At 36.0% G+C, this 27,117-nt stretch overlaps 1 protein-coding gene across 1 annotated transcript; it reads right to left on the reverse strand.

Moving 5' to 3' along the window:
• Positions 1-2,153: 2,153 nt before the first annotated feature.
• On the reverse strand, positions 2,154-2,687 carry LOC132551751 (uncharacterized). Its single transcript, XM_060215885.1, has one exon. The coding sequence runs from the start codon at positions 2,685-2,687 to the stop codon at positions 2,154-2,156; it is 534 nt and encodes a 177-aa protein (XP_060071868.1).
• Between the last annotated feature and the right edge of the window lie 24,430 nt (positions 2,688-27,117).

A 27,117-nucleotide genomic window follows, 5' to 3' on the forward strand; every position in this document is an offset into this window, starting at 1 on the left:
TATTTTTTTTGTAAGACAAAGTATACAAGATGTATATTCTTTCCTGACTGGCACAATGAAACGACACTTAAGAGGAGCGCGAATGTACATTTTAGCATGGTTATTTGGTACGAGCCTATATATGGACAATTTGAACAGACGAAATGACTGGAATGTGTAGTTAGTATAAGACAGACATATCTGTTACATGTTATATATGACTATGTAATACATATTGTTGTACATGATGAGAATTGTGGTATAACATTCTTGCCATTTCGCTGCACTTTCAACCTGTTTCTTCGTTCTCTCGTATAAAACACACACACACACACACACACATATATATATCTATTGTTAAAGTCACATTGTTAATTAAATTGTAGAGAAGAGGGTTTCTATAAATTGTCCTAACCCAGTCATCTTGCTTATTTTAGAAACAATATAATATGTTTAAACTAAACTCAATAATATAATATAAGACTTTCACGTATTCATGGTCAGGATAAAATTGATCGATTTTGTAGTATCGATGATATCGATCTATCATTTAACCATGACTACGCTAATCGACCGTCTAATCTGATGTAGATGTTCTTACTGTGTTCCACCGTATTGTTACCAGTATCATTACTGGATGTTTGAATATCATTGTAATTGACTTATAGTGTTAGATATATCACAGGAAATTGTTATTATATGAAATATATTTATTTTTGCAAGTTGTACATAGCATTACAAAATATAGTAAACATGTAAACAACATATCGATTGGAAATGATCAAACTCCTGATATTTTCATGTAGTCTGATCAACACATTCAGTTATATAATATCTTACATCGAGTATGTTTTGAGGAATTCATTATTAAAAAGGTAATATACATGGTGTCTCACTCTGTTGAAGTACGGAGGCATATTGGCATAATAGAAACTGTGTAGTTGACGAATCTGTGTACATTGAAGAGATTCTCTCGGCGATGGTTAAACACATAGTTATCACATTCACCGATACGGTACACAAATACACTACAAAAAAGTACTTATGAGTTTCCGTAATTAATGACAAACTCTCCACAGATTGTGTATATAAGTTACACTGTTTTACAATATATTACTCTACCTAGTATCACATAAGATTATCTAACTTTTGCACATTTTTTTTATGTTTCTCTATCGTACAAATCTCTTTACCGAAGAATAAAAGAATTGATTGACTGATTGATTAAATCAAAAGAGAACACCGGATCCATTACACAATTATACAAACATTGATTAACATAACAATACTTATATGATAATTAGTCACGTGGTATTTAACACCATTACAAAGGAAACAAGCCTTTCATATGATAATATCCTGCCTGTCATCGATTACTTTAAACACTGTCTACAATGATGAAGGATTATTTTAAGGGTAGCAATGTCGTTTTTCATCTCGTTAGACTAAATGCATTTGATTGAATACAAAAAAAAGAAAAACAGTTTTGCAATTAACAACAGGCATATTGATAATATTTTTCTTAGCTGAATGTAGCACCATTTCAGATTTTGGGCGTCGTCAATTAACTTTTGAAGTAAAACGCACACTTACTGATCATGCTATTTTTCACACTAATCTCTTTTGATATCTCCGAGTTAACTCCCTTACTCCAGTGTTCATGTTTGCCGTGACTTTAACACTTGTTATTTGTCTCGTTAGACCGCAATAAGATCATTGGCACGTTTTATCGAGACACGTGACTTGTTTTAACAAGACAGCTACGTCGTTTCCACCAAATAAATACTACGTTTTAACAAAATAACAGGTTTGAAAAGGTAACTTAGTCGTTTAAACAAGGCAACTACGTTTTAGTTCGTTATAATTAATTTTTAAAGTTTGATAATTATCGCGTTCAAACGAAAAGGGTTTTTACTTCTTAGAAAGCTGAGAAACGGACCAGTCTGTCTGTGCTGAAGTGGTTGACACATGCGCAAAACACTTAACCCTGACTGCTTTGTACAAGCTTGCGACGGGCCTTCTGTATGTTATTCAGTGAGGTAGCCACCAGCTACCACTACGTAACTTCGCATCAAAAATCACATTGGCTGTTCACGGGGAAATAAACCCAGAAATAAAGAAAAAGATAAAAAAAATCACAATTACCGTTATATTTTGTAATGTACACGGCGAAATCATAACGAGGTCTGTTCGTTTATCACGTGTACCAACACAGAGCCTTGCTTGGAGGTCTGACTTTCACATGTTTTGGGAGGAGACTCTGTATCTTCGTCATAATTCAGCTGCAATCCCGAATCATTCGTCTCATCACTTGCACTGTTTGCACGAAAAAGCAACTCCTGTCTCTCCTCATTCACTCCCTCAATCAATTTTGTTGGTATTTTCTTTTTTTCAAATTCCTCTGCGAAAGTATTCTTCTTTGTAGTGAAACTGGAGATTGTGCCTACCAGCTTTTCCCTCCTATCGTTTTTGCGTAGCACCGCCATTTCCTTTAAGTAGACCCGAAGCTGGTTGTCCTGCTTATTTTTACGAATATGCGACGCGATCATCATCACTATTGAAAAACCATAGATAAACACAACGGCTACAACATAATAAAGAGCTCCGATATCATCCGAATCACTCTTCCGAATGGTTTCAACCACAGCTTCCATTGTATGATTGTTTGTTCGAATGCGCAAGCGCAGGTTACTCGTGAAGTCCATCATATTTCTGAAATGAATAAAATACGATATTTTAAAACAAATATAAGCGGTTTAATACTATCTAACGAATGACTGAGGAAATGACGGAAATGAGAAACGGACAAATAAAACAAAATGATACTGAAACAACATGAAGAAATAAGTAAAATTCCACCATAGAAATCTGCGATAATATTCCTATCAACCAAAGGTGTTCCTATAATTCAAAATATGACAAAAGTACTGATGTATTAAATAAAAAATGTAAAATAACAAAGAAAACAACATGTCAACAGAATCTTATTTCAAATTCAATAAGGGAAGGTTAGGATATAAACAAAACTAATATATTTACACGGAAACTACTGAAAAAAGTTCAAACAGAATAGGAACACGAGTTCCAGAAGAGTAAGCGTCTTCTGCTTCATTGGCGACACCAGCCGTGTAATTCTTGGTCAACTAAGTAGGTAATGTCACGTTCCTTACTGAGAACAAAACATCACTCTGTCTTAAAAAGTGGTCGGTACCTTGACAACGACGACGACGACGATGACGACGACGACGACGACGACGACGATGATGATGATGATGATGATGATGATGATGATGATGATGATGATGATGATGATGAAATCAAGTAAACAAAATAACTTTTAGAACCAATTGATGTTCGAATTAACGTTAGTTCCAAAAGGGTAAATTTTTAAATCATACAAGAGAATGTAATGGTTTTTTACACTGCACTTATCCTTATCGAGTTCTGTCTAGTTTCATGTTGACACCTCTTATAGTTTTTGTGATATGCTCTGGACAAAATTATGACGAATGGACGAACGGACAAACGGACGAACGAATGGAAGGACAACGCAACAACAAGAGTCCTAGCGGCCTTGATGGTCACCTGAAATAAGCAACATTGAATATAAAGGTTAAAGGGTAAGTAGCTGTCAAGTGCCATGAAACAGAAATTGTACTATTGATGATAGTAAGCCAATGTCAATAGCTGCATACTATCAAAACTGTCATCCAAATTTACAATAAAAATACAGTTAAGTTTACCTCCTCCCAAGCAAGAAACGTGAGACCCATGCTGGTGATTGAAGTGCCTTAAGATTATACTCCCATCCACGAAGAGCATTTGATTCTATCATTCTTGGCTTTTTGAGAAGAGTTTTGAACTTTAAGTAAATCTGACCCCTCCATTCATATCGTCTAACCGTCATCCCTCGCTCATAATTGTAAACAAGTTTGAAATATTTAAAAATTTCAAATGGAAATTAAACAAATTATGCTCAAAATTATTTTTCCTATATAAACCATGGTAATCTTTACCCCCTCCCCGCGGTGAAACATGAGACCCTGGGGCCATGAAATTCACATTTTGGTAAAGCAACTAAAGATGCATCCATCCATGAAGTATATTTGATTCTTCAATATCCGGGTGTTGAGAAGTTTTTTCTTGTAATTTGAGTCTCTTTGACACTTATGGCCTCCCTCTCAACACTATGGATAGTGATAACACAACACGGGGAATATTGATACAACAACACTAGGGGATATTGATACAACAACACTAGGGACATTGATACAACAACACCAGGGACATTGATACAACAACACTAGGGATATTGATACAACAACACTAGGGATATTGATACAACAACACTAGGGACATTGATACAACAACACTAGGGGCATTGATACAACAACACTAGGGATATTGATACAACAACACGGTGGATCTTGATACAACAACACTAAGGACATTGATACAACAACACTAGGGATATTGATACAACAACACGGGGGATATTGATACAACAACACTAGGGATATTGATACAACAACACCAGGGACATTGATACAACAACACTGGGGATATTGAAACAACAACACTAAGGATATTGATAAAACAACACTAGGGATATTGATACAACAACACTAGGTATATTGATACAACAACACTAGGGATATTGATACAACAACACTAGGGATATTGATACAACAACACTAGGGATATTGATACAACAACACTAGGGACATTGATACAACAACACTAGGGATATTGATACAACAACACGGGTGATATTGATACAACAACACTAGGGATAGTGATACAACAACACTAGGGACATTGATACAACAACACTAGGGATATTGATACAACATTACTAGGGACATTGATACAACAACAACAGGGACATTGATACAACAGCACTAGGGATATTGATACAACAACACTAGGGATATTGATACAACAACACTAGGTATATTGATACAACAACACTAGGGATAGTGATACAACAACACGGGGGGATATTCATACAACAACACTAGGGATATTGATACAACAACACTAGGGATATTGATACAACAACACTAGGGATATTGATACAACAACACTAGGGATATTGATACAACAACACTAGGGATATTGATACAACAACACTAGGGACATTGATACAACAACACTAGGGACATTGATACAACAACACTAGGGACATTGATACAACAACACTAGGGATATTGATACAACACTAGGGATATTGAAACAACAACACTAGGGATATTGATACAACAACATCAGGGATATTGATACAACAACACGGGGATATTGATACAACAACACTAGGGATATTGATACAACAACACTAGGGATATTGATACAATAATACTAGGGATAATGATACACAACATTAGGGAGATATTGATACAACAACACTAGGGATATTGATACAACAACACTAGGGATATTGATACAACAACACTAGGGAGATATTGATACAACAACACTAGGGATATTGATACAACAACACGGTGGATATTGATACAACAACACTAAGGACATTGATACAACAACACTAGGGATATTGATACAACAACACGGGGGATATTGATACAACAACACTAGGGATATTGATACAACAACACTAGGGATATTGATACAACAACACTAGGGATATTGATACAACAACACTAGGGATATTGATACAACAACATAGGGATATTGATACAACAAACTAGGGATATTGATAACAACACTAGGGATATTGATACAACAACACTAGGGATAGTGATACAACAACACGGGGGATATTGATACAACAACACTAGGGATATTGATACAACAACACCAGGGACATTGATACAACAACACTAGGGATATTGATACAACAACACTAGGTATATTGATACAACAACACGGGGGATATTGATACATCAACACTAGGGATATTGATACAACAACACTAGGGACATTGATACAACAACACTAGGGATATTGATACAATAACACTGGGGACATTGATACAACAACACTAGGGATATTGATACAACAACACAGGGACAACAACAACTAGGGATATTGATACAACACTAGGGATATTGATACAACAGCACTAGGGGATATTGATACAACAACATGGGGAATATTGATACAACAACACTAGGGATATTGATACAACAACACTAGGGATATTGATACAACAACACTAGGGGATATTGATACAACAACATAGGGATATTGATACAACAACACTAGGGATATTGATACAACAACACTAGGGGCATTGATACAACAACACTAGGGATATTGATACAACAACACTAGGGATATTGATACAACAACACGGGGGGATATTCATACAACAACACTAGGGATAGTGATACAACAACTTTAGGGATATTGATACAACAACACTAGGGATATTGATACAACAACACTAGGGATATTGATACAACAACACTAGGGATATTGATACAACAACACTAGGGATATTGATACAACATTACTAGGGATATTGATACAACAACACTAGGGATATTGATACAACAACACTAGGGATATTGATACAACAACACGGGTGATATTGATACAACAACACTAGGGATATTGATACAACAACACTAGGGATATTGATACAACAACACTAGGGGCATTGATACAACAACACTAGGGATATTGATACAACAACACTAGGGATATTGATACAACAACACGGGGGATATTGATACAACATTACTAGGGATATTGATACAACAACATCAGGGACATTGATACAACAACACTAGGGATAGTGATACAACAACTTTAGGGATATTGATACAACAACACTAGGGATATTGATACAACAACATCAGGGACATTGACATTGATACAACAACACTAGGGATATTGATACAACAACACTAGGGGATATTGATACAACAACATGGGGAATATTGAAATACAACACTAGGGATATTGATACAACAACACTAGGGGATATTGATACAACAACACTAGGGATATTGATACAACAACACTAGGGATATTGATACAACATTACTAGGGACATTGATACAACAACACTAGGGACATTGATACAACAACACTAGGGATATTGATACAACAACACTAGGGACATTGATACAACAACACTAGGGATATTGATACAACAACACTAGGGATATTGATACAACAACACTAGGGATATTGATAAAACAACAGGAAAATAGAAGTTCACGAATACATATGGTACAGCAAAACTAGAGATAAAGGTGTAATAATACTATGTACAACAGTAGGAATGATGTCGAAGAAACAGTAGACATTACAGTAAGACAGATTAATAAGAAACGTTGACTTTAAGGGCCACAAATACTAGATATATCTGGATTTCGGCAAAAACATTCTGTAGTGACAAGCACAATACACGCGAGAGAACTGCTGTTTAAATTACCAAGGTCGACCCAATAAACATCCCTAACAAGATACGATCGTAACCTCCATACACTTACCGCAGACCTCTAACGCACAGCTAGATGTAATCAAAAGAAGAACACAGTCCAATGAAGTAAATGACGTGGTATGTTTGTCACCCAAGTCGTTAGATTGGCACAGCAATGGAATCCACAAAACGTGCCCTGTCCATTACAGCACGTTATAAATTGTCGGCAGAATTATACCTCATACTACACGCTTTGATTTCAGTTTGTTCAATATCTACGTTCGCTGTCAACGCCAGTCACTGACGACAGGCGACACCATATATGTCCAGGTTAAGCGTCCCTATATTATATCGGATAACATAATTTACTAAATCTTGTTTAAATGATAATGCTGGAGTCTGAATTTTTAATTTAAAATAATCTATCATTTAAATGACAAATTGATCAGGTTCAACGAATAAAAACACAAGTGAATACCGTTTGTTTACAATCCGCTTTTTCGATGGTCTTATAAATGCTTTGATCATTTCATGAAGTTGGTTGTAGGAAGAGATGTGAGAAACAATTCCTTGATAACTATTAGAAATCGACCTTAATGCATGTTCCAGACTAAACTGCCTTTTAACAGTGCCAGGATATTTTCAGTTTTATTCTTTGGCACGCCTGTGAGACAGTCAATGTGATATTTAAACAAATAACATGGTGAAAGGTTCCTGATGAGAGCATTTGGTTTCGAGGACAACGGACGATTGTTCGCTGTTGGACAATTATACCAAGTGGCTACTTTGCTAGATATTGGATTTTCTTTAAAAGAAAAAAATGACAGTCGTCGAGCAATATCTAGCTAAAACATAAACTTAGAAGTTAAAGCATATACTGTATCATGGTAAACAAAGGAAGAATTTTTTAAGGATGCCTGGTCTTATACAATTAAGTACATCTATATCTTTAGTAGTACATGTACACTGGTTTAAAGTACATACAAAGTGTGTCTGAAGAGAGGGTTAGGACAATGACATGTCTCTAGTGATTACTAGTACATGTAATTTAAGTAAGTATATCTGACGATCTACATGCGGGTCGTGTAACGGCGTTCAGCGACACCTGGCGTGAGTTTGCGTGTTTGTTATTAAGATTGAAGAATGATTAAGATTTTTTTTTGGAGACACTGTGTTATTTATACCGGTTCAAATTCGATCTATCAGAAATCAGAGGGAAAATTATTACTTATCACAACCACGTTGGCTGACATATGACCGGTGTAACAGCCCGTCTTCAGCTCAGATGTCTATGACGTACCGTTACAGCCATAAAACAATGAATACACTTATGAACAACACGACATATGGTTGGCATCTAATAACGTTTCAGAGCTTCTTTCAATCTGATTAGAAGACTGAAAAAAATGCAGAAATAAAAAGATATATTCCCTTCTTAGAATGTCAAAATGTAGCATATCCATTCTTCATGACAAAAGTAGCATTTAAAAGATTTTAAAGTGATGATATTCGTGTGATAGGTTACCACTAAAACAATCAGATTGGTGGTTATCGCTATCAAATGTGGCCGTTATATAGAACCACTACATGAAACATCACACCAAATCAATAACGCACTCAAAGTGAAATTGAAATTTAAGTAGGCAAAAATATGTACATACAGTCTGAAGTGTTTAAAATCATACGAGAAATTCATTGTGTAATGCACATACAGTGTCATAATTAATGGTTCTGTACAAGAACGTCTCCATGTACAGGCTATTTCCATTTATTTTGCACTGATATGTTTTTTCTATAAAATTCTATCATTCTCCACTGTATCATGATATAGAAAAGATTAAATCTTGCGAGACTGTTCCATTTAAATCAGACTTTCTCATGCACGCAACAGATTAGAAAAAATATTCTGCATGTCAACGACGTCATTAACACTGTGAGATTGTTTTCAATCAATCATTATTTCCACATTGTTCGAAAACAATCTCAAAACTAGATTAATATTAATTAGCTTTATACGCGATAGAGGTGAAAAAGTCAAGGGTGTACCGAAGGGACGGTAACTGTAGTTGGTTTACACCTTAAATGGGGATAGGCCGATATTTAAGATGTACATGGTATCTTTAAAGCAACATAGCTTGCCACGCATGACATCATGGAACTCATAGTTATCACAGTCGTCAAGTCCTAGAAGGATGTAAGGCGCTACTCGCTTTTGTGTCATGTTAACACATTTAGGAAGAAAATGTGCAAAATAAACAAGTGCAGTGAACTCTAGATTCCCCAGATAACCATTCTTAAATATTAGAAACATTTTATAAAATGTTATCAATCCAGAAGCGATTTACAGTGTATCCCTAAAATTAAACCGTGATTTATATGTAAATACTCATACAAAAATATATTTCGACATATCCAACTTGAGTAAAACAGTAACCACTATTCCAAATAAAATGACAACATATTATAAATAAAATATTATGCATTATACCGCTCTACATTATGGACAATTATTTATTTAACTGCACGATAAGAGTGATAAGTTCAATTTCCAATTTGTGAATTTACCATTTCCACACAGTAACAATCCCTCTTCCTCAGTATATGGTGTTAACATGTAGCGTTTCATTCGATGTTATAGGACGTGTTCCTATTATCAATATCTCCATAACAGATGTGGACAGCTGAAGGAGAAGCATACAACACTTGTCCGCATGATCTCTTGTGAAAAAAAAAGAATCCTGGTGCGGTATAACGTTTGATGTGTGTGATGTTTGTTTATATCGTGACATTACTTAATTTTTTGTGTTGCCGATGAAGTAGAGGCACTTCAGCTTTCGGAGCTCCTGGTCTAATCTTTCTTGTACATTTGCTATGGTCTCTGAATCACACATATATAAATATAAATCTCGTTTTATTCTCGTTTAATCGATATTTCTCTAGTTGATTTTGTGTCGAATTAGAAAGGTGACGCTGAAAATATAAGCAACGTATTCTTTATAAGAGGCGAATTATAATGTAGCTCCAGAACTGGAGGTCATGGAAGGTGTTCTTATTGCAAATACTATGTTACGTATGACAATAGAATCGACAAAGTAATAACACACAAAGAAGGCCTGAATACTTCAGACTTTTTATGCTTCTAAATAAACCTAAAAAATAGGAACCATTTCATCTGCTTTATCTATTGTTCGTGTACTTTACGATAAAACGCGTCAAGTAAGATGCTATCTTTGTTAGCTGGGCGAATGTCTGATTGGAGAATTACAAGCTTTGGCATTACATCTCGGCAATCAATCGGAACTAAGCCATTGTAGCTCTGTTTTAGCTGAATATGGTGAACTCTCTAGACTGTAAAATCTTGACATTCTAGTTTCTTATGTCATCAATATTTCATTTTTTAAAAAGCATCATTTGATTACATGCTGTAAAGGATATTTTTTGGTAAAATCTGATGATAAAACGACAGGCAGTAAGGTTGACTGAAGCGTTTTAAAAAGTGAACAGATGCCCAACAGGAAACAGTGGTGCTCTCTGTCAATACATTGTGATAATTCCATTGTAAAAAGTCTGATACCGAGGCCATTCACTTCATCATCAATTCATTTCCATGCTTTAAAAATCTTTATACAAACACCGCTATAATGGGAACAGAACAGGGTAATGATAAGCCATTAATGGCCTTCTGACTCGTCTGTAATCTGAACAAATAAGCTCTCAATGAAATTAGGTCAGACCACGACACAGTAAAAATTACTGAAACAATATCAAAAAGAAATCTGCAGTTAAGTTGGATCTTTTGTATCAAGTTTTAAGTATGAATCGGTTGGTTTTTGGCTTATAGATTGTCAAACTTCAAAAAAATTGCAATAAAGCTTTGTTAAGTAATTAGTTTAAGATACAGGTTTTAAAAAACACTAAATTAATTTGTAGGCGGAACCTGTACCAGTGTGGCTAGTGAAGATCTGTAAATTTACAGTCTGATCAGTATCACAAAAATGCATACGAATTATGACAACTGACAATTCGGGCAGATTTAGTTACAATGAAATAATCAATTTCGTTTTCTCTTGCTCTTAACCTGGCAAGCGGACCTACGCGATATCTTTTGATTTCAATTTTTTTTTTAAAGTTTCAAGTCTCAATATAGGACAAAAAATGGAATACATTAATCATAATAACACGAAGACGTTGGAAAAATTGCAAGGAGCATAATAACACGTGTCCCGAATGTGGCTTATTATCCACGAAACCAGCAAGCATCAAAATGAGCATTGAAAGCGTCAATCTTCCAATCTCACGAGGAAACAGTGACAATATCATGGCAACCATCATACATTATTCTCATGAGCTTTATATATCTGCATCTCTCGAAATAGTGTTTTTTTTTTAAATCTCAGCGGTCGACATTCAAATATGATTTTCGAAACAAATCCGTAGATTTCGAACCAACTGCTGCAATTAAACTCTCTGTGATATAAAAGCGGGGATATCACTATCAAGAAAAGGAAATCGCGCTTGCCAGATAACTTAGTGAAAAGCTGACGAAGTTGGATGCATTGTAATTAAATATAGAGTTACCTGCGCTAAATCTATTTGATGATAGGAAACCATTTCGTTATTTTCATTCTGTTATCCAATATAGCCACATCCTTTTGTAAATTTAAACAATTCTAGCTGTGTCGTGCTTAAGAAATGCGCACTTGTCATAAAAGAAAATTTATAGAGAATAAGTGGTCAGTGTATATAAGCTGGCTTGGGTGAATAGAGTCAAAAGTGGTTCGCCAGAGTTCCGAGTCAAAATACAGCTTACATTTTTAAGACACTGGTCATGTATTCTATTTATACTGCAACATTGATTGAAAATCAGACTATTGAAACAAACACTTTTGTTTAATCTGTGTTTTCCTGGCATTGACATTACGTTGAATTTTGCCTGATGATAGAAGCCAAAATAATTGCTGTTTTCCGTCACTGGCGAATACAGCATAAATATATGTGGCAGGTGTATTCCGACAATGGCAGTGCCAGTTGCAGGATAAAAATATGTGTGGATCTATAATAGCGAAAAAGTTCGAAAGATAAAAAAACACATGTACGTTTGCAAAAATTAATCCCTCGGAAAAGAAATCTACCTACGATATTTTGGAGGTATGAAAATCTATATGTAATGAATCTGATTGTACCAATATCTACACTTTATCTTAAATATTCCAGTGGGAATATTTCATTGGAATGTAATCTCTATCATATCGATAATTCATCGTATTACTGTGATCGTATTACTACCAATAATATAGATTATAGATAATCTATCTCCATATGTGCCCATGGTGGAAGGTTAAGTGCCTGGCATTTCACCAAGCCCTTAGGCCAACAATACCGATTTAACTTTAGTGGGGTGCTGACCTCATCATGTCTTCGTCATGCCAGTAAATAAGGCCACTAACGAGGACAGTTCCCCGCGCTACATCAAGCAACACCGAGCAGGTACTTTATTCCATTAATAATGGCAGCATTTACACGTGACAATGGGTCTCTAAAACCAATAAAATCGGAAACGACTCGGGATTAGGAACAATAGCACGAACTCCAGAAATAATAATGCACTTCAGTACATTAAAATTATTTGTTATCTTAGTATAACTTTCTTCATTTAAAAAAATGCGATGTCTTTACTATCTTCATTTACACACTATTCAGAAAACAAACATATATTGCTTATGGCATTTTAAAAACAAACAAAATAAGAAATAAGGCATTCTAATGTACGAAGACATTTTGGTTCCAATTAGCCAAGTGTTTTTGGTTAGCATGTGTATTGCAACATTTATCATCAAAATCCAATTTAAATTTCCATTTATGTTTACTTCATATAGATTCTTCAAAAAACGCGTTTTCTGTACAAGAGAATTAGCAGAAGGATTGATTTAAAAGAGGAGGATAAAAATATGGGCAATGGAAGGAAAGGTTAGGGTGGTATTTTGCTTTTGTATTTTGACAACTTGGTTCTCTGTCTGAAATGGGAACGGGAAGATCAAATCATATTTATTAAAAACAATACATAGAAGATAAAAACAGAATGGCAGTGCTTCCTTCTAAATAAATAAATCTAAACTTTGTATCATTTCTTTTCGATACATGTGTATGAGTCTGTGAAGCTGTTACCAGTATAAATAGTAAGTGATACTTATAACAATCATACGACTGGTGCTTCAGTACTAAACGTACCAAGGCGTCTTTGCAAAATGTGATTAGTGCTTCATTGCAAAATGTGATTGGTGCTTCATTGCAAAATGTGATGAATGCTTCATTGCGAAATGTGATTGGTGCTTTATTGTGAAATGTGATTAGTGCTTCATTGCAAAATGTGATTGGTGCTTCATTGCAAAATGTGATGAATGCTTCATTGCGAAATGTGATTGGTGCTTTATTGTGAAATGTGATTAGTGCTTCATTGCAAAATGTGATTGGTGCTTCATTGCAAAATGTGATGAATGCTTCATTGTGAAATGTGATTGGCGCTTCATCGCGAAATGTGGTTACTAAACGTGACAGGCTCTGTAACTGGTGCTTCATTACTAAATGTGACCGCCTCTGTAACTTGTACTTCATTAGTAAATGTGATTGACTCTGTGACAGGCTATGTAACTAGTGCTTCATCACTTAATGTGATTGACTCTGTAACTGGTGCTTCATTACTTAATGTGACAGGCTATGTAACTGGTACCACATTAGTAAACGCAAGGAAATCTTTATTAAGAAATGTTGCCAGAGATATACTACTTTATGTGACTGCTTCTTCTAAATGATTGGACTTGTGTTTCAGAAGTAAATGTGGCTGTTGTTTAGGAACTGAATTCAAGTCTGGCTTCATTACTTAAAGTGACTGGCACTTTCATCACTAAATGTGACGAGAGTTTTATCATTAGATGTGACTGCCACTTCCTGTACGTAGGAAACATTTCCGTTTACATGCAACACATTTATCTCTTACCAATGTTTGAATGGGCAATAAAAACAGCCAGACGCATAAAGCACACCGATGCGGTCGTAGAAAAACGAAAGGCGATGTTCACCTGAAAATAAAACGAGAAATAGGTTTCAGGACTACAAGTACAACAAGGGGACGTAACTCTATTATAGTCTCTCTCTTCTCACTGGTTATTTAACAACTACACGTCTGTTTGATTTAGGTAGAATTTTACAAAATATTTTGTGAGTATACCACTGATTGGTTGATTTCATTTGAATATAAAGAAGAGAAAGAGATAGGTAGAGGTTTCATTTTGTTTGCAATTTGTTTTCTTTTGTTCGTGCAAATTAAGAAATAGCTGACTGACTTGGCAATCATAAGAACGAGATATTCTGCCAGCGTTACTCTACTAGATCGAGGGTCTAATACGGTTATACTCGTGTTCATCTCCGGACCAGATTACAGTAAAGCGTGTCGTGTCAGAACAAAGGCACCACATTTTAATACCGGTATAAGGTCTCATTTTCACCGTAATTCAATATCACAGTTCTGTCACCATCTAGTTATTGTCTGAGAAATATGAAGACTTCAGTTATAAATCAATATACAATTTGTTTTAATGGATTAATACCTAATCCGTCTATTATTTCAATCCATAGAGGGAATATAAACGAACATAATAAAATTATTTCAATTTATTAAAACAGCTTTTACCATAAGGTACATCCAAAATATCCATCGTATATATTTACCAGAATTGGCAAATAAAGGACACGACAGATTCGTCTACCTAAATCGTTTACCGACTGGGATAACTTTCCACCAAACGGCTTTATATAATGGTGATTTCAATATTCTTTTTCTAGATAGCAACATACCTGCATCCCAAACCTATGGTGTTTACATACAATAATTGATTCAATATTCAAGTACCAATTAACAAAATCCCGATTTTCGTGTAGGATTCGACAGCTTACAGACACACTCACGTCATAAGGTTTCAAGAGGTAGGTGGATGAAGATTATTGGAGGGTTTTACGATCATCATAATGATCTCGATGAGAAAAAAACATTTGTGTGACATTGAATCGGACGTATTTAATTCTCATTAGTTTGCCTGGCTGTTCCGTTCTTGTTAGCCTAATCATCACCGGGAACAAGACATTAATTATAATTTCGACTGTTTGATCTAAGATTCTACTGACATGTCGACATTTTCTTGTTTTTTTTTTCTCTCCAAAAATACGATCATAAACAGTGTTCAAAATAATCTTGTTTGTAGAACGTTAATGCCTCTTTGTAGGTGTTCTTCTCACATAGACGTTCACAGTGTTCTTCTCTTTTCTTTCGTAACAGCTAAATGTATCTATATATGTTTCCTATATATGTAATCTTATTGTACCTATATTTTGAATTAAAGAAAAAATTACATAGAAACAAGATATCCTCCGTTGCAAGAGGAAGCCACACACTACACGTTCAGACGACGAGAAGGAAGCACTATAGTAAGCGAAATCATGTAGCTAACAGAACAGCGCTAACATTTCCAGGGCGTCAAACACAAAAATGCCATTTAATTATTGCTCGGAAACAAACTATCATAAGACTTCATCCCAGTGAAGTACCGATGAACACTTCAAGGTCCTCAGCGTTTGTTGCACGCTAAGTGAACACTAACAATGGCGATTAGAGATAAATACGTAGATGATGTTTTCTACGGATAGTCATAGATACAAACACTTAATCGTTCTGAACAAAGTATTTAAGGGAAACATTTTACATTTTACTAAAAAAATCTTTATAGAATTTCGTTGACACAGTTGCACAGAATGCAATTTTCAAGCAATGCTGACATTGCTTTTTGACCAGAGCATACAGAGAAGCCATTTTCTGAAGGTGCTTTCTACAGAAAAACGAATAATAATATTATATAAAAGTAGAAGTCAGACGCGTAAAAGAGAAAGAGACTTCCGGTAATTCAATCGAATTCGCAGAATTAAACAGAATTTGAATAAATTCCATTTACGGTAATATTGACCTTTGATCTTTTGTATGAAAAACAATCTCAGCTTCATTGGCAAGCCTTTATTTGGTTTATTGTGTGAATACCAATTTTCTTTCTTGATAAACGTTTATCCATAATTGTTCAAAAGTCACACATAGTAGTGCCAAATAATGAATTAAACTGTACCATACAGCTGATTCGTCCTTCTAGGACTCGCCAGTGATGATAAAGGCACAATTTTCCAAACCTAGAGGCTGACTGAGGAAAATTAAACGTGACAAAAAAAACCCACAAAAATCTAAATTTAGATTTGGAGGTACACTAGCCCCTTAATTCAATAAACAGAGTAATTTTAATACGTCACAAAAGGTCATCTAATGGCCGTGTTGATCACCAAATCTCGAGAACATGATGGAAAATATTTAATAGGAGTTACATTTAGATGAGGTTTAAGAGGCATATTATCAACTGACTTCAGATATTGATACGTAGAAAAAGTCACCGATTACAAAAACTGGATTGCATCACCGCAGATCTGTTTCTTCTTCCTAACGCGGTTACTCTCGTTTTATGGGACAGTAGAACCGTACTATGTTATTTGGAAAATTGAAAAACATATCACAACGCATAAACCACATTTATTCAAATTAAAGTTTTGAAAAACAAAAAACAAAAAACAAAAAACGACGTCACACGAACATCAGAAGGAAAGCTGTTCGCAATAGTGTGGTGACTATCGATTGGTAAATCGTGCAAACAGGAGATCCTATGACTTACGGAACAATCATTACCGGGAATCGTGGTATTTGGTTTGGACAAAGCAGAGAGACGGGAGTTAAGGGTCCATAGATAATAGATACAGATTTGTTAACAATGAAAAAAAAACTTACAATGATAAATTGGAATTTTGATACTTTAGACAAGTATTAAACAGTAATGGAGTGAGCGGTATATGTATAAAACGTGTGATTTGTTTAATAATGATTCAGTCGTTCTGGTGACGTGGTAGTACACGTGCAGATACTATACATATATCAGCGAGTCTTACTATCATTGGAACGAGAAAAGTGGAAAGAGCGACTTAAAACCAAATGCAATGTGACTCTATGAGATGTTAAATTATGTTTTTATTATAACCGTGACTGTTATCTCGATCTTTGTCTCCTTAAGATACACTAACTATCTGATGTTAAATCGGATACAAGTTATTTTCGGCAATAAATTACATAAATTTACACACGTACACACCAACACGCACATACATATAAATCAGAGTGTGAAATAGGGGATAGGATTAAAGTAACTGAATTGAATATCTGACATGTTAATAACATGGCACCATAATTCGTCTCTAATGCATGCATTTGCATCACAATTTAGAACAATATGAGTTATAGAATCATTGTAAAATTTTCCACAAACATGACACAATTCCGTATTGGTAGATCTGCGAGAGGTTACACACCATCTTAAAATACAATGTATAGATCTAGAGTACTGAGGATATTTTGCAGCAAGTTTCCATAAGCAATGTGACTCTAGCTTGTTATGAATCGACGCGAACCGGAAGAAGTCACTGTCATTTGACATTCTTTGTTTATATACGTACTTATTTACCAATGTTTTCCACTGTTGTTTACCAGGTAACGAGCCCGTTCATATACAATCTCATTTTCTTCATGTAAATTTATCCATTTCGCTTTAAACTCTCTTTTTCTGTACTCTCAGCTTTGAGGAATAAAGAATGATGATGTATACTTTCGTAGGATCCGTACAATATCTGGTATGAACCCACTTTGTTTTGCAGTACTCGTATTAAACATAAAAAATCTAGTGGCAAATATTTTATATACCAAAGTGCTAATGTTCATACTATATATTCGCCTCAAAAATAGTAACTTTCTTATATCAAGATAAGCCTCCAAGAAAGTTTTTTTTATAAATCAAATGTTCGTTTGATACAGGAAGCTAATATCAATGTTTCAATAATTTGAAATATTACCAATCAACTTATAACAGATTTGGAGACACCAAACTGCTTGGTAAGTCCGTCTCATAACGTCATCAATTCAACATAGTAATATTATATCCATCCACACACGTAAACAGTCACCTTGTACATGCTGTGAAGGTCACTGCATGCTGTCAAAATTACAGAAACGTGAGGTCTCAATCAAGATTGTGGAAAGCCAATTACCATATGATTATGTAGTTTAAACAAGAATTAGGCAATACACAGCTGACGGCTATATATAATTAGGAGGGAGACGGGGATTCCGATAACAACAACAAAATTTTCGATCGTTTTGCCAAACAAAATTCGAGATATCTGTTTAAAGCTTTCTCGATTTTGACACATTGAAATATTCAACATTTGTGAAAGGATATATTATTTAAATTTCGATTTTTTTTTGGTTATTTTCTATCTTACATCAAAGTTTGTATTTTCTACTTTAGTTAAATATCTCTCTTTATGACCAACTATTTATGAACTGATCAACGGAACCCGACTTACTCGCTCGTTAAGAAATTGGTTTCACGAAAATAAAGGAATGATATGAACTGATATTACGGAAGCAGTTTTGTGCAAATGCGATTGCAGATTCATGAGGAGATGTCCTTGTATCAAAAAGTCGCGAAAAGGCCATCATTGAAGTGATATTTCTCCTCGTTTTAATAGTAAAAAATTATCATACTTGAAATTTCAGTTATAGAAACTATGCCTAATTGGTATAGTAAACAAATATTTCATGTTCTTAGCCTAACTTTAAAACGTTACAATGATCGCCAGGCAATGAAATGGTTCACAACTGAACCAATTAATGTACCTTTGTCAAAATAATAACAAAATAAATGCGTTTTCTAGATTCTTCCCTAAGTTTTCATTATCTTGAGAACAGCTTGACAGAAGTCATTATTTTCCTTACATTATTATGTAATACGGTGTATGAGTATCCTTTACCGACACTCATTAACGACAATTAGCGATTTTTTTTCATACTCTGCGCAAACAATTTTACTCTGGAGTATTTGTGATAATGTATAATTAAAAGTGAAATCAAAAGTCAAGAGTGAAAACCTTCTCCGTAATCGTCATTATTTCAAGACATGGATATTAGCTCCGGGGCTTTGATCTTACATCAACCACTGGACTAGAATCTCATTTCCTCATCGAGATCGAGAATAAATTCGACTCCATTAGAGAGTTTAAAAAATCGACAACAAGTGGTTTACCGATTCTCCGTTTTGGAATAATTACGGTCTGTGGAAACATTCCTTCATTTAATAAAAACAGAATGATGTCAACCAGAATCTCGTTCACGTTGGTACATTACATGCGTTTGTTGTGATATCGCCGCTAATGGGGACACACTATTTATACACAAAGTTTAGTCTGTATCCAGTAATTATTTCTGTTCAGTATTGTGGACCCTACCATGTTTATCAAATTTTCATATAATGGTCTTTTTCAGGTGTTCCGTATTTAGACTACAGGTCGTAGAGGCTTTCCATATTGGGACTATTGTGCCTACAAGTATATCCACATTTACAATTGCCCCTGCTTCCATATTCAGACTATTGTCTCTAATATAATTTCCATATTCGGACAAAAGTTTCAATCAGGTTTGAATACTCATATCATGGTCTCCATCAGACTATAGTCCTAATCAATTTTTCCGTATTTAGACTATAGTCCCTATCAGGTTTCCGTATACAGACTAGTGTCCCTATCAGATTTCCGTATTTAGACTATAGTCCCTATCAGATTTCCGTGTTTATACTATAGTCCCTATCAATTTTTCCGTATTTAGACTATAGTCCCCATAAGGTTTCCATTTTAATACTATAGTCCCCATCAGGTTTTGTATATCTACAGTAAAGTCCCTTTAAAACTTTCTGTATTTAATACAGCCCCATCAAGTTTTCCATATTCAGAATATAGTCCCATCAGATATTCCATATATCAAATTCTCCATATCTAATACAGTCCATATCAAGCTTTCCATATTCAGAATATAGTCCCATCAGATATTCCATATATAGATTATAGTTACTCTCATGTTTCCCATATTTACTTTTACCTCATTACGTTTCCCATATTAACCCCATCATGTTTCCCATATTTACTTTTACCCCATCATGTTTCCCATATTTACTTTTACCCCATCATGCTTCCCATATTTACTTTTACCCCATCATGTTTCCCATATTAACCCCATCATGTTTCCCATATTTACCCCATCATGTTTCCCATATTTACCCCATCCTGTTTCCCATATTTACTTTTACCCCATCATGTTTCCCATATTAACACCACCATGTTTCCCATATTTACCCCATCATGTTTCCCATATTAACCCCATCATGTTTCCCATATTTACCCCATCATGTTTCCCATATTTACTTTTACCCCATCATGTTTCCCATATTTACCCTATCATGTTTCCCATATTTACTTTTACCCCATCATGTTTCCCATATTAACACCACCATGTTTCCCATATTTACCCCATCATGTTTCCCATATTTACCCCATCATGTTTCCCATATTTACCCCATCATGTTTCCCATATTTACCCCATCATGTTTCCCATATTTACCCCATCATGTTTCCCATATTTACTTTTACCCCACCATGTTTCCCATATTTACCCCACGATGTTTCCCATATTTACCCCACCATGTTTCCCATATTTACCCCATCATGTTTCCCATATTTACTTTAACCCCACCATGTTTCCCATATTTATCCCGTCATGTTTCCCATATTTACTTTTACCCCATCATGTTTCCCATATTTACCCCATCATGTTTCCCATATTTACCCCATCGTGCTTCCCATATTTACTTTTACCCCATCATGTTTCCCATATTTACCCCATCATGTTTCCCATATTTACTTTTACCCCACCATGTTTCCCATATTTACCCCACGATGTTTCCCATATTTACCCCACCATGTTTCCCATATTTACCCCATCATGTTTCCCATATTAACCCCATCATGTTTCCCATATTTACCCCATCATGTTTCCCATATTTACCCCATCCTGTTTCCCATATTTACTTTTACCCCCCCATCATGTTTCCCATATTATTTACCCCATCATGTTTCCCATATTTACCCCACCATGTTTCCCATATTTACCCCATCATGTTTCCCATATTTACTTTTACCCCATCATGTTTCCCATATTTACCCCATCGTGCTTCCCATATTTACTTTTACCCCATCATGTTTCCCATATTTCCCATATTTACCCCATCATGTTTCCCATATTTACCCCATCATGTTTCCCATATCTACTTTTACCCTATCATGTTTCCCATATTTACCCCATCATGTTTCCCATATTTACCCCATCATGTTTCCCATATTTACTTTTACCCCACCATGTTTCCCATATTTACCCCACGATGTTTCCCATATTTACCCCACCATGTTTCCCATATTTACCCTATCATGTTTCCCATATTTACTTTTACCCCACCATGTTTCCCATATTTACCCCATCATGTTTCCCATATTTACTTTTACCCCATCATGTTTCCCATATTTACTTTTACCCCATCATGTTTCCCATATTTACCCCATCATGTTTCCCATATTTACTTTTACCCCACCATGTTTCCCATATTTACCCCATCATGTTTCCCATATTTACTTTTACCCCATCATGTTTCCCATATTTACCCCATCGTGCTTCCCATATTTACTTTTACCCCACCATGTTTCCCATATTTACCCCATCGTGCTTCCCATATTTACTTTTACCCCATCATGTTTCCCATATTTACCCCATCATGTTTCCCATATTTACCCCATCATGTTTCCCATATTTACCCCATCATGTTTCCCATATTTACCCCATCATGTTTCCCATATTTACCCCATCATGTTTCCTATACATATTTTTGCTCTATCAGGTTTTCCATGTCTTCTATATTCCCTATTAGGTTTTCCGTATTTAAACGATAGTTCTTATCAGTTTTTCCATATTCAGACTTCAGTCCTTATCAGTTTGTCTGTCAATCAGATTCACTAGTATAACATTAGTATTGTATATAATCGATAGATTTAAAAACGGCAATTAAGTGTTTGCGTGCTAATTATCATGTACAATATATGACTACTTTCAATTATGTATTACTCACAAATGAAATGCAACGGAAAATATGTCCCACTAACTCATTCTTTTCATGCTGGGTGATTATTGCATTTAATGTCCAAACTTTTATCAATAGTAACATTTAATCTAAAGTTATATTTCCAAATGAACTAACTATTCCCGATTTATAAAACATTATCAAGATCTTCATATGCTTTATTTATTGGTATGCTTTCCTTTAACTTACCTTATCTCCGACATTCTAGCATGATTTGCTCACTGAAAGTACTTTTTTACGTATCTTCGAATACTTCAAACAGGAATCCCTAAGTATTTACCGTTACTATATATAGTTACATATGTATCTATCGGTACTGTTATCGGAACTACCGTTACTATATATAGCTACATTTGTATCTATCAGTTCTCGTTATCGGGATTACCGTTACTATATATAGCTACATATGTATCTTTCGGTTCTCGTAATCGGGATTACCTCTACTATATATAACTACATATGTATCTATCGGTTCTCGTTATCGGAATTACCCCTACTATATATAGCTACATATGTATCTATCGGTTCTCGTAATCAGGATTACCTCTACTATATATAGTTACATATGTATCTATCGGTTCTTGTTATCGGGATTACCCCTACTATATATAGCTACATATGTATCTATCGGTTCTCGTTATCGGGATTACCTCTACTATATATAGCTACATATGAATACATCACGTTTGTTTCAGTACATCCATCCAATTACCGTTAATGATGTATTATGCTGTTTTCAAGACAGTTTAAATGCTGTTATATTCGAAATTATCTCGGCTTCCACAGATTGCATTAGCTTACATAAGATCAATCACGGGTGAGATAAGGGCCGGTTTCCCCTACAGCTTAGACTACCTTAAAGTACGGTAATTTTCTTATTATTGAAAGAGGAAATTAAAACTGCCCCAAAAAGAACTGTACTTTTTGTAATTCTCAACAAGGGATCTTAGGATCTGACTCATAAAGAGCTGTGTCAAGCAGCATTAAATGCTGAAATCTAGGTCAATGTTTTCAACAGAAAATAGTAATGCTCTGTTAAGGCCAGCTTTTTGAATTGTACAAGCTTTGTAAAGGTCATCAACACGAATTGTACAAGCTTTGTAAAGGTCATCTACACGAATTGTACAAGCTTTGTAAAGGTCATCTACACGAATTGTACAAGCTTTGTAAAGGTCATCTACACGAATTGTACAAGCTTTGTAAAGGCCATCTACACGAATTGTACAAACTTTGTAAAGGTCATCTACACGAATTGTACAAGCTTTGTAAAGACCGTCTACATGAATGGTACAAGCTTTGTAAAGGTCATCTACACTAATTGCACAAGTTTGTAAAGGTCATCTACACTAATTGTACAGGCTTTGTAAAGGTCATCTACACTAATTGTACAAGCTTTGTAAAGGTGTAATGTTATTGAGCTAAGAATACAAACGCTTCCATCAGGCACCTCTCTTATGCTATTGAGCTAAGGGTACAAACCTTCCATCAGGCACCCTCTTATGTTATTGAGCTAAGAGAACAAACGCTTCCATCAGGCACCTCTCTAATGTTATTGAGCTAAGAGCACAAACACTTCCATCAGGCACCTCTCTGGTGTTACTAGGATACGAGTACAAACACTTCCATCAGGCACCTCTTCTACGTTACTAGGATACGAGTACAAACACTTCCATCAGGCACCTCTTCTATGTTACTAGGATACGAGTACAAACACTTCCATCAGGCACCTCTCTGGTGTTACTAGGATACGAGTACAAACACTTCCATCAGGCACCTCTCTGGTGTTACTGAGCTAAGAATACAGACACTCCCATAAGGCACTTCATGCCTTTTGACAAAAATCACACGCAGACAGACTTCAAACATAACTATTGTGTCACAATTTATTCAGAATCATTCAATCGTGAATAATAATCAACATAACGTCGGATGTTTTAACCATGATAAAATATTCTGATCTGTTGTACAGTACTTATGTAAAACCGCCGAGAAAATACTACATTGTAAATAAAAGTTGAAACAAATCGTTCGACAACAACGAAATTAAGCCGCTAACTCATTAGACCATAAAATCAAATTAAACTTTTAACGGAAATTCTCCTAGTAATTACGGACTGACGGCCACAACTCGAAACTTGCGACTACAGATGGCGCACTCCCGATCCCGCTAAAATATCTATTCAACCAACTGTCAAAATCTTTTTTATAGAACCTATCAAGATTTGAAAGCAGCCATTCAGAAAGGTGTCGCCAGACACAGCATGCCTCCAGGAATCTTTGGGGTACACATCTCGCGGCGGCTCTAGCTGTAAGTCGCCACCAATTCAATCGACGATGCTATGCGAGACGCTCGTTAATGTTGATGAAAACAATTACTGCAAACACTTTTTGGCGGTCGGTGACATTTAGCTCCTCCAAAGCACATTTATTTCTAAATAAGCAGCCATTAATCGACACATCAAATCAACGAAAGCATTCCTTAAAGATTAAGAGAAAATGTCTTAAATTCTGTGTTCGTTGTAAAGTCAACAAAATTGAGCTGTTTTCTCAGCAGCAGCAAAAGCTCGTGTGATCAGCATGGCTCTGTTAGATCGCTCTGCTAATGTCGCTTCTAGTTCGTATGACACATTTTACTGTATTTTTACTGTACGGATTTCCCTTAAGGTTATCTTAATTATGACACGTATATATCATTTAACTGTGAGAGAGATAGTGAGATATTCATCCTCTCGAATGGCCAGGTGGCATTGGTACCTGTACTGTACTTTGTTGGTGCAGCGTATCAAATTAACGGGATTGTGTGGTGACGAGAGATAACCGGACGGGTCACGTGTATTGGAGGGAGACAACATGATAAGGATCACATGCGGTGACAGGAAACAACATGGCCGTGTCACGTGTTGACGAGAGACAACAGGGCTGGGGTCAGATGTGTTGACTGGAGACTATATGGGGGATCAAATATTCTGACGGAAAACAACATGACGAGGATTGCATGTAGTGACGGAACCCAACCTGACGGGGGTCACATGTAGTGACGGGATACAACCTGTCGGGGGTCACATGTAGTGACGGGAGACAACCTAGCGTGGTCACATGTAGTGACAAGAGACAACCTGACAGGGGTAACATGTAGTGACGGGAGACAACCTGAAGGGGGTCACATGTAGTGACAGGAGACATTCTGACGGGGGTCTCATGTAGTGACAGGAGACAACCTGACGGGGGTCACATGTGGTGACAGGACACAACCTGACGTTGGTGACATGTAGTGACAGGAAACAACCTGACGGGGTCACATGTAGTGACGGGAGACAACCTGACGGTGGTCACATGTAGTGACGGGAAACAACCTGACGGGGTCACATGTAGTGACGGGAGACAACCTGAAGGGGGTCACATGTAGTGACAGGAGACAACCTGACGGGGGTAACATGTAGTGATGGGAGACAACCTGACGGTGGTCACATGTAGTGACGGGAAAAAACCTAACGCGGGCAATGTGTAGTTACAGGAGACAACAGAACGAGGGTCATATGTGGTGACGGGAGGCAATAGACAAGAAACATAGGACGACAACGTGACGTATGGTGAGACTTTGCGTTATCGTTAAAAAAGACACGATGTCTTCATTTCAGATATATCAACCGGTATAAATAAGGATTTTGGGATAAACAGTGGGTATTCAGTATGCTCTAGGGCATCAAGCAACTCTGACGCCTGAAATCTCATTTACTTTTTGTATTCCGTGTCCTCTAGAGCCACAGCTCAGGTCGATACAGGCGTGGTCGAGTATGTACATCACAGTGATTAACAAGGCGGAGATGGAAAAGACACATTTTTCATAATGATACCTGTCCTATTGGATTCGTCAGCGGTGTTATTCCCTTGACGTTAAATCGGCGACATTGACATGTTTAGCGGAAGAAGAAAAAAAACTGAAATCCCACCACACGTAATCTGGTTAAATGCTGGATATCTGAAGTCACATGCCGACGTTGTCACCGAGGACGTGGCAATTAATGCTATTTCCACGTGCCACCGTAGTGACATGTAACTACGGTCTGTACTTCAACTACCAGGTCTGGAAATGTCCACGAATTGTCACCTAGAATGAAAGCTTTTGATAAAGATTCACTCAGAAATTTTTATTATCGTCAGTCCTTTCCTCTCCAACAGACTCCTCAGAAACTGATATTATCGTCAGCCTTTTCCTCTCCAACATACTCTTCAGAAATTTATATTATCGTCAGTCCTTCCCTCTCCAACAGACTCTTCAGAAATTTATATTATCGTCAGTCCTTCCCTCTCCAACAGACTCTTCAGAAATTTATATTATCGTCAGTCCTTTCCTCTCCAACAGACTCTTCAGAAATTTATATTATCGTCAGTCCTTTCCTCTCCAACAGACTCTTCAGAAATTGATATTATCGTCAGCCTTTTCCTCTCCAACAGACTCTTCAGAATATATATATTATCGCCAGTCCTTCCCTCTTCAACAGACTCTTCAGAAATCAAAAACTTTCATGTCATGGAGACTGATGGCACTGTGCGTTAAATGTCCAGAAAGTATTTTCCTCAGTTACCGGAAACATAAAT

This window comes from Ylistrum balloti, unplaced genomic scaffold, assembly GCF_031769215.1.
Source record: "Ylistrum balloti isolate Yb309-2 unplaced genomic scaffold, AGI_CSIRO_Ybal_v1 Utg370212, whole genome shotgun sequence".
Classification (NCBI taxonomy): domain Eukaryota; kingdom Metazoa; phylum Mollusca; class Bivalvia; order Pectinida; family Pectinidae; genus Ylistrum; species Ylistrum balloti.